General features: G+C 41.9%; 1 protein-coding gene across 14 annotated transcripts in view; it reads left to right on the top strand.

Annotated features, from left to right (window-relative positions):
• Window positions 1-10,196, top strand: part of CDH8 (cadherin 8) — a 256,394-nt gene that overhangs the window by 147,149 nt on the left and 99,049 nt on the right. For all 14 annotated transcript variants that reach the window (XM_087877214.1, XM_087877207.1, XM_087877209.1 and 11 more), the window contains one exon: window positions 8,440-8,607. In XM_087877214.1, coding sequence (XP_087733340.1) covers window positions 8,440-8,607 — 168 coding nt within the window. The remainder of the gene's footprint in view (window positions 1-8,439; window positions 8,608-10,196) is intronic.

The following is a 10,196-nucleotide window of genomic DNA, read 5'->3' on the forward strand; positions in this document are numbered from 1 at the left end:
ATTTCATGAAAAGATGGCAGATTGTTGGTTAGCCTGCGTTTTTAAAGGAGCTAATTTTTTGTTCAGCTTCTCTGCAGAGGATGCACAATTATTTATTGAATTCCCCCTGTGCTTGAGATTTTGCAATACGTATGTTAACTATAGTCAATCCTCGACTTATGACCCCAGTTGAGCCCAACATTTCTGTTGCTAAGTGAGACATTTGTTAGGTGAGTTTTGCCTCATTTTACGACCTTTCTTGCCACAGTTGTTGCAGTGAATCACTGCGGTTGTTAAGTTAGTAGTAAGCTTGTTAACGGAATCTGGATTCCCCGTTGACTTTGTTTGTCAGAAGGTCTCAAAAGGGGATCAAGTAACTCCAGGATCCTGCAACCGTCATAAATATGAGTCAGTTGCCAAGCACCTGAATGTTGTTCATATGATTGTGGGGATGTTGCAATGGTCCTTTTACCGGTCCACAATAGAAAGCGTCCTCATTTATTGCATCACGGTATGGCATGCTGGTTTGACAGCCTATTGTGGCCCGTCAGCGGCCTGTGCAGATTGTAGCTGATTCCGACAACGGGGAGGCTGGTGTGGTGCTGCGTCAGCAGCCTGTGCAGCTGGTGCTCGAGTTGGACAGTGAGGAGGCTGGAGAAGATGTGGTGCCAGAGGCAGGGATTCAGCCAGGGCCTTCAGAACCTCCAGAAGTTCCTTTAAGTGAAGAGGACGAAGAGGAGGAGCCTCTTCTCAATGCACGCAATGCACAGAGCTGCCAAGAGGCTGGAGTGGCTCCTCAGGAGGAGGTCTCCTCGAGAGTAAGATTTGGGGCTAATTGGCCACTCCCTTAGCCTATTTAAGGAGGAACACCACTTGCAGCAAGCTGTAGGGAACAACTTTAGTTCACTCTCCTTCGTGTTTGGATTCTCTGCAAAATTACTCCTGGGCTTTCTGCCAACTCTAGTAAGACTGTGATTACGTTATCTTAGAATTCTTATAGGCTGTTAAGACAGTTTATTAACAGCCTTTGGTTGATAAAGACTGAGTTATTTGAGTAAAATAAGCTTTGTATAGAGTTTGTGTGTGCTGCGTTCTTTGGGGTCTGTAGCTGGGGCAGAACACAGCCACAGATAGAAAAACATTTCAGAGGATGGTGAGCGCAGCACAAAACATTGTGGGCTGTCCCCTGATACCACTAGATGAGATTGTTAGGGCTTGTTGCCTTAAAAGAGTGAGGAAAATCCTCAGGGACGACTCTCACCCTGCTCAGCACTTCTTCATCCTCTTACCATCCGGAAGGAGATACAGAAGCATAGCCAGCCAGCCAAACAGGCTGAAGAACAGTTTTTATCCGTGGGCTCTCAGACTCCTGAATGTGAAATAACATCATCACTACGTAGTACGATGGACTTGCAGGGCTGGTGCAACGTGTAACATGTTCACACTGGGGCAATAGGACTGGGTGTTTTGTTAATATGATTTATTGGGTTGGGGATTTTCTGTCTTCACTGCGAGTTGTATTGTGTTGGGGAGGGGGGTGCACTGAGGGAGCTCCACCAATCTCATTGTACGTATGTTGTGCACTGACAATAAAGATTTGAAATTGAACATTGGAAAATGGCCATTAAATCACTTTTGTCAGTGCTGCTGTAACTTCGAACGGTCACTAAACAAATTGTTGTAAATCAAAGTCTACCTGTACAGCCATTTGGACAAAGAAAGCATCCATTAAAAACACATACAGTATTGGGAAGTTTTATGTGCAAGTACCCTGTTTCCCCCAAAATAAGACATCCCCTGATAATAAGCCCAATCAGGCTTTTTGAGCGCATGGCAATAAGGCCAAGCACTTATTTCAGGGGTCAAAAAAATATAAGACAGGGTCTTATTTTGTGGAAAACACGGTAGATCTACTACAGAAAATTAGACCAAAAAAATAGAAGCGCATTGCTTATGCTTGTGATTTTTTTTTTTTTAATTTTAATTGAAGCGAGGTAATACAAGAGACCTCCAGCTAAACTGCAACATTAAACTGATATGAACAGATCTTGACTGAGTGGCACGTAACTCTACATTTCATGTTCAGGTCTCGCATTAAAACATTATTTATTTTTACCTTGATTGGGTAAATAAACCACAGGCAGTTTAATGGATCCACGCAATAATTATGAGTTATTTGGTCAATTTGCAATTTGCTTTCTGTACTGTTTCTGTGACTCTTCCTTTGCCTGGGGAGTGATTACAAGCTCAAGGGACATATAAAAACTAGGAATAAGCTAAAATACTCTAAATGAACCATGTGTACCTTATTAACATATTACTCTAAGGCGCATTTGTAATCAGTATATCAAAAGCAAAAGCATAGCTTCAAACTAAGTTTTATTGCCTTATTATCGTTTGCTCACTGACCCCATTTGCATAGAATCATAAGGCAAAAATGAAAACATTGTGGCTTACCTAGATCATCCTCCTGTTTTTCATAGTTAACAAACCAATGATAGGTAGTTCTTGATTTGCAACACTTTGTTTTGTGACTGCTTTGAAATTTTCCAGTGCTGTTTGAAACAGCACTGGAAAAAAGCGACTTAAAACTGTTTTTCACAATTACGATGTTGCTGCATCTCCATGGTCGTGTGATAAGGAATTCAGATGTTTAGCACCTGATTCATGTTTATGATGGTTGCAGTGTCCCAGGGTGATTTGATCACCTTTTGTGACTTTCTGACAAGTAAAGTCGATGAGAAAGCCAGGTTCAGTTAATAACCATGTTACTAACTTGACATCTGCGGGGATTCACTTAGTGACTGTGACAAGAAAGGTCATTAAATGAGATGAAGCTCATTGACAGCTGTCTCTCTTAGCAGCAGAAAAGTTGGACTCAATTGTGGTTGTAAATTTGTTTGGTTTTTTTAAAAAATATATATTTTATTATTTACATGTAGATATATTGAATACAGTGTAATGGTCCTGGCATTCCACTTGTCATGAAACAATGGTCTACGGGACCTCCTGCTACCACCAATAGCCTCCCACCGGCCAGTACGCTCCCATAGAGAGGGGCTCCTCCGGGTGCCGTCAGCCAAACAATGTCGACTGGCGGCCCCTAGGGGGAGAGCCTTCTCTGTGGGGGCAACTACGATCTGGAACGAGCTCCCCCCGGAGATACGGAGGATCCCGGATCTGCGCACCTTCCATCGCGCGCTTAAGACTTTTTTATTTCATCAAGCTGGCCTGGCCTAAATCTTCTCCCCTTTTAAATTTTAATTTGTTTTAAATTATGGGGTATTTTAAATTCAGCCAAATTATTTAATTTGTTTTTAATCTGTTTTAAATTTTTGTATTTATGTGTTTTATCTTGTGGCTGTTCACCGCCCTGAATCCTTCAGGAGAAGGGCGATATAGAAATTTAATAAAATAAAATAAATAAAATAATGGTAAAAACAAAATAAAATATATACCAGTAGTCGGTTTCAATTTAGTTTGCTATCAGTTCGTTTGTGTGTGTGTGTGTGTGGGTGTGTGTGTGTGTGTGTGTGTAATTTCTATGCATGCACAGAAGCATCCAGGCGGGTGGGCAGAGCCTCCTGCCGCCACCGCTACTGCTTCGCCTGATTGGGGCGAACCGGTAGCAACCCACCACTGATATATACTATTTTAAACAGTGCTAGTGTTGTACAGTTATTTCTGACCATCATATTCTAGAATGTCAACTTATCTATCATTCTAATAGCTACTTTCTAATACATACATAGTATCTCTTTCCATGTCCACCTAACGTGATTCTTTCGCATTCCAACTTCTACCTCGTCTTTCTAACCATTGATATAACCTATTCCATGTAGCCTAGTATTCTGTATCTCCTTTATCTTTTATGTTTAGCATTAGTCTGTCCATTTCCGCACAGAGTAGTATCTTCCTTATCGTCTCCTCCTCTGAAGGGGTGTTTTTGCTCTTCCACTGCTGCCCGTACACAATTCTTGCTGGGGTCAAGATGTGTAATATTAGGTATATTGTCCCTTTATCATAACCATCTGATATAATGCTTAATAGAAATAATTCAGGCTTAAACTCTTGTCTGGTCAATTTTTCTAACCGCATATGAATTTGTATCCAAAATTTCCTTGCCTTTATACAGGTCCACCACATGTGATAATATGTGCCAGGTATTTGTTTACATTTCCAACAGTTTGGGGACATATTGCTAAACATTTTGGCCAATTGTGCCGAGGGCAGATGCCACCTATAAAACATTTTATAGAGATTTTCCATGTATGATGTGGCCATTGTCAATTTCTGATTTCTCTCCCAAAACTTTTGCCATTTATCCAAATCTATATTATATATTATATAATATATATATTATATATATAATATAATATATATATATATTATATATATAATTGTGATTGTAAGTTGAAGATTTCCTGCATATAGAAAGCCAAGAGATGAAAGTACTTCAATGCTCAAAGGGTTGTTACCTTAAAGTAGGAAAATTCTATATTCCACAGGTATCCCCCTGTAGTCCTGTCAATCACAACATAAACATTATCAAAAGAAAGAGAAACTTGCGTTGTTGTGTGTACTTCTAAAAATGGTTTCACTCTCCTGTTAGTTTAATCTGAGTTCCTTGTATAGCTGTTCTTTCCCATTGCAAATGTCTTGTTTTGCAGACTGTACTTTTGTCACTGATATGTCAATACGTTTGCATTTTTTCTTTCCAGGAAGGCAATTAGCACATTTTTAAGAATATGTAAATAGATACATACATAAACAATAGCTTCATGTACTCCCATTAAGCTGCCAGATGTTCTAAGAATGGACACCACCAATCACTTATTTAATAAGCAGGAAAGGAAATTCAAGTTTACGCGCCGGAAATGGATAGTTCCTGCCACAAAAGCTGACAGTATTATCATTTTTATCCCTGCTGCCTGGGGGGCTACTAATCCATTATTATAGACTGTGTGTTCAATATGCAGAGAAAGTGTGAATAAATTCAGCTTGCTGCAATTGACTTCTGTGGTTTCTTTTCAAATGTCTATATTTTCTATTCTTATTTTTTTAAAAAAAAAATGAGATTGTGGGCAAACCTGATGGAAGGATCAGTGGCGGGATTCAAAAATGTTTACTACTGGTTCTGTGGGCGCGGCTTGGTGGACGTGGTGTGGCTTGGTGGGCATGGCAGGGGAAGGATAGTGTAAAATCTCCATTCCCTCCCCACTCCAGGGGAAGGTTACTGCAAAATCCCCATTCCCTCCTGATCAGCTGGGACTCGGGAAGCAGGGAATAGATGGGGGTGGGGCCAGTCAGAGGTAGTATTTACCAGTTCTTCGAACTACTCAAAATTTACGCTACTGGTTCTCCAGAACTGGTCAGAATCTGCTGAATACCACCTCTGGGAAGGATGCTGGTTTTCCCTCTCTAAGTTTCAGACCCCAAACCAGAGTTGGATGCTCTAAGGAAATTCAAATGATGTCGTCAAGTAGCAGGCATCTCTGCCCAGTTTGTGCAAAAGTAACCTTCCAAGCCATCATGTAAAGACTGTTTCTGATCTCATAGCCAGTAGAACACATGTGGCCTTCCAAGTCATTTACTGATCCCTAACAATATTTTGCAGGTGTTTAAGGGTGTTGCTCAGCATGGCTGGAGTATTGAACTTTGGGCAAAAAAGAGAATGGGCCATGGGATGTCCAAGTAAAATCAGCAACTTGGTGACAGCAAATAGAGATCCCTCACACAGAGCATTGACTGAATACAGCTCTCATTCTTCATCTAGATGAGCTTTAGAATGGGGAAAACCAATGTTTCCATCCTGTTTGTGAGTCTCTATATGAGGCATTTCATATTTAAGCTAAAAATCAGAATCTAGTGATTTAAGTCCCATGATTAACCCATTTAAGCCACCCAAATTCCCATGGTTTCAGCTACTCTTAGATGCTTTAAGACAGCAGTCACCAACTGGTGGTCCATGAGAAAATTTTGGTGGTCTGCAGAAAAATTATTTGCATGTTTTATATTGCACTAAATCAGGAGTCTTCAAACTATGGCCCCTGGGATGGATACATGCAATAAACATTTGTGTTGCTGCAGAGAGTCTCCCCCTTCTGTGTCCTTTTGTGTGGGTTGGAGGGGGGCAGAAATTCTGAGTTGGGGTCTGCCTCAGCCTCCTGGTGTGGGGATTTGGGCAAAGGCTGGAGAGAAGTGCCGCTGGTGGCAAAGAGCCGGAGGGCCTTGTTCCAGTGGGACTGCTTCATGGCCTGGAACTGGCTGACCATCTCAGCCCTCTGAGCCTCCAGGCGCCGATACCTGGCCTTACACTCCCGCAGGTCTTCCCTCTGCTTATGCCTATGCTCGTAGTCCTCAGTGAGGTTCTTCTGTTGAGCCTCCTTCTTGGTCAGATCCAATTTGAACTGAGCCAGATGTTATGCCATCTCTTTCTCATGGTGGCTGCTTAGCTCCAACAACTGCTTCCTGTTGGGGTCCTAAGAACCAGGGCGGGCAGGTTAGGAGTGGCTGGGAGGGGAGGGGCAAGTAGAGGCTGGCAAGGCGCCCCTTGATATGAGTGACATTGAGTTGGCCATGCCTACCCAGTCACATGATCACCTAGCCACGCCCATCCAGCCGGTCATTAGGTAGATCATATTAGTGATCCGCAGGATTTAAACTTATGAATTTAGTGGTTCCTGAAGTCTGAAAGGTTGGTGACCCCTGCTTTAAGAGACCTGTTTTATCCATTAAAATCTTCCCTGGCAAGACTGAAAGTAAATAGTATTTGCCACCCTGCACAGTATGGCATTCATCCAGAACTAAGTAGGCCATGCTTTGGTTGTGTGTTGTTAGGAAGGCATTGCTCTTCTGTCCTAATGGAAATCACTAATAGAAACATTGGCTTGGTAATAAGGACAACAACAATATTCATAGTTCCTTGATATCCGAAATATCTTTCCTTAGGTGAAGAGGGACAAAGACTGCCAGAGGCAATTATCTGATTGAATTAAACATAGATGGAATCTAAAACTGAAGCATCTTTAAAGACTAACGGTTGATAATTAAAGATCAAATGCAGGATAGTTTTGTGTGTGTGTATGCACCCTGTTTTTAGGGAACTGTTTACCCATGCTCATCTATAGTGCAAATAAATATATTCTGAAGGCATTCATTCACTTTTATTTTTTTTATTTTTTTTCCCCTTCCTTTTGTCTCCCTTCCTGCCTGGGGCTGCCCGAAGCAAAGTAGCTCATCCTGCTGTGCAGGAGAGCCAGATGTGAAGAGCAGTAAAGTCAAACTACATAATTAATTGTGAATTTAGAAGGTTTCAGAACTGAAATGAAAAGATTTGGGTAGGGTCAGACTATTAGCGGCTGTTATGTTTAACACTGGTTTCTACTTCTGGAATCCTTACTAGTATGCCTTGAAATCCATTTTCCAGGGACAAGAGTGGAAGCAGGCAATTGCACTCCTTTCTGAGTTGAGGGGGTTTATCAGGTGCAAGAGAAACATAGCTCTCATACATCCCGAGCCATAGAATGACGCAGTGTTGGGTAGGATAGTCACTTTGCCACTGAGCATGCAGTTTCTGGAGAGACATCCATGAAGCAGTGAAGAGGACATCTACCTAGACATTCAGATAAGCTAAATCAACTGGCAGTTAATTGTTGTGGCCCGCCGGCAGCCAACAGACCTGGCAGCAGTCAGACAGTGAGGAGGTTGGCGAGGAATGTGGGCCAGTCCTGGGGGCTGGGGAAAGCTCGGACGAGGGCTCTGCATTGGAGGCAGAGAGGGAGATAGACAGCAGTGAGGCAGAGGAACAGCTGTAGCCTGTTCCCAGTGTCTGCATGCACAGAGCTACCAGAAGAGAACAACAACTCAGAAAGCAGGGTCGACTCAGGAGTAAAGCCACACCTTGGAGGTGATTGACCCTTCCCATAGGAAATAAAAGAGGAGTAAACAGGAAGGGGGCTTTTGTAGGAAACAATTTGTTCGTTCCATGACTCTGAGAGACTCTGTGCCAAATTTGGCCTTGTATTGCGGTTGGAAACAAGTTACGTAGCAGCTTGCCAAGCAAGATAAGGTGTGTTGAGAAATATTCCTTTGAAAAACTGTTTGGACAAACCTTGCTGATTGTGAATGAACGTAATTCACAGTCGTGTAAATAAAAGGGGTTTTGCCGGGACTAATTCCTGCCTCCTGCTTGTTAAGGGAGCCTAGGTCAGAACATTTTTGAGGCGAGCGATCCCCAAATTTTATATATATTAAATATGTTAAACTAGTTAAGCCAGCGGCCACATCCAGATAGGTTCTTCTTTTGTTACTGCATTTTAAATATTACCTTTGAATGAAGATGGTTTCAAGAAAATGAGCCTCAATATTAAAATCCAGCTTTGGTCAGATGGCATGAAGTTCTCACTTCCCTTTTTTTTTTAATGACATTTTCTTTATTCTTTCTTTTTCTTTCCCCAGCTATCATCAAAACGGCTCTTTCAAACATGGACCGGGAAGCCAAAGAGGAATATACCGTGGTCATCCAAGCAAAGGATATGGGTGGACACATGGGTGGACTCTCTGGAACCACCACAGTGACTATTACTTTGACTGATGTCAATGACAATGCTCCAAAGTTTGCACAAAGTAAGTGACATTTCTGATGCATCCGCTTCATAATAATCAGGCCAAGAAAGACAATAATTGGATACAGATATCATTGGAAGGAACTAAGTACTGGTGGCCTTCTACCGCTGCATCATAGAGAGTATTTTAACTTCCTGCACCTGTGTATGGTTTGCCAACTGCACAGTGGCAGATAGGACAGCACTCCAGAGTGCTCCAGAGGATCAACATCATTGCCCAGAGGATCATTGGTTGCCCTCTCTCCTCTTTGGAAGAGATTTATAGCTCCGCTGCCTTAAGAAAGTTCAAAATATTCTTAAAGATCCATCTCATCCTGGGCACCCTTTTTTTTAAACTATTACCATCTGGCAGATGGTACAGGTCAATAAAAACAAGGACAAATAGGCTGAAAAACAGCTTCTATCCCAGAGCAATAACCATATTGAAATCTACGGTATAGTGCAATATTGGGTTTTCAATTTCAATTATATAGAATGTAAAGGATGTATGTTTGTGGTTTTTTTTTTAAATTTGATTTATATGCCGCCCTTCTCCGGAGACTTAGGGCGGCTTACAATGCGTTAAGCAATAGCCTTCATACTTTTGTATATTTATACAAAGTCAGCTTATGGCCCCCACAAACTGGGTCCTCAATTTACCTACTTTAGAAAGGATGGAAGGCTGAGTCAACCTTGAGCCTGGGGAAGATTCGAACTTACAGTAATTGCAGACAGCTGGTGTTAATCACAATGCTATCAGTCTGCTGAGCCACCAGACCCTTTTTATTTCGTTTTATTATGTGCAATGCCAATAAAGTAAACTATAAACTATAAAGTGCCTTATATGGTTTTATCTTGGCACACTGTGTGAATCTAATCACTGTGATATGCAATGAGGGGCAAGTTCTATAAGGTGTAGCCAGCAATTGTATTTACTCCATAAATAACCATAGTGTCTGATTTATCAAGTTTGCTAATTGTATAAAATAGAACAGTAGAACAGTGGAGTGCTGTAGGTGTTAGACTAAGGGTGAAGCGACTGTGATGGTGTGTGGGAATGACCTTGGGGGAAGAGCCTAGGAGCCTGGATAGCTCTGCAGACAAGGCACTGTAATTTAACACCAGCTATCTGCAATTAAGTTCGAATCTTGCCAGGCTCAAGGCTGACTCAGCCTTCCATCCTTTCTAAGGTAGGTAAATTGAGGACCCAGTTTGTGGGGGCAATAAGCTGACTTTGTATAAATAGACAAAAGTATGAAGGCTATTGCTTAACGCATTGTAAGCCGCCCTGAGTCTCCGGAGAAGGGCGGCATATAAATCAAATTAAAAAAAAAAAAAAGAGGAGGAAGATCCACAGCCAGGGCAATAGCAATAGCACTTAGACTTACTGTATATACTGCTTCACAGGGCTTTACAGCCTTTTCTAAGTGGTTTGCAGAGTCAGCATATTGCCTCCAACAATCTAGGTCCGCATTTTACCCACCTCGGAAGGATGGAAGGCTGAGTCAATCTTTGATCTGGTGAGACTCAAAGTGCCAAACTGCTGGCAGTCAGCAGAATTTGCTCTGCAGTACTGCATTTTAACCACTGAGCATCCATGCCTCAATGATC

This window comes from Pantherophis guttatus, chromosome 11 (genome assembly GCF_059756535.1).
Source record: "Pantherophis guttatus breed Tessera chromosome 11, ASM5975653v1, whole genome shotgun sequence".
In the NCBI taxonomy this organism is placed as follows: Eukaryota; Metazoa; Chordata; class Lepidosauria; order Squamata; family Colubridae; genus Pantherophis; species Pantherophis guttatus.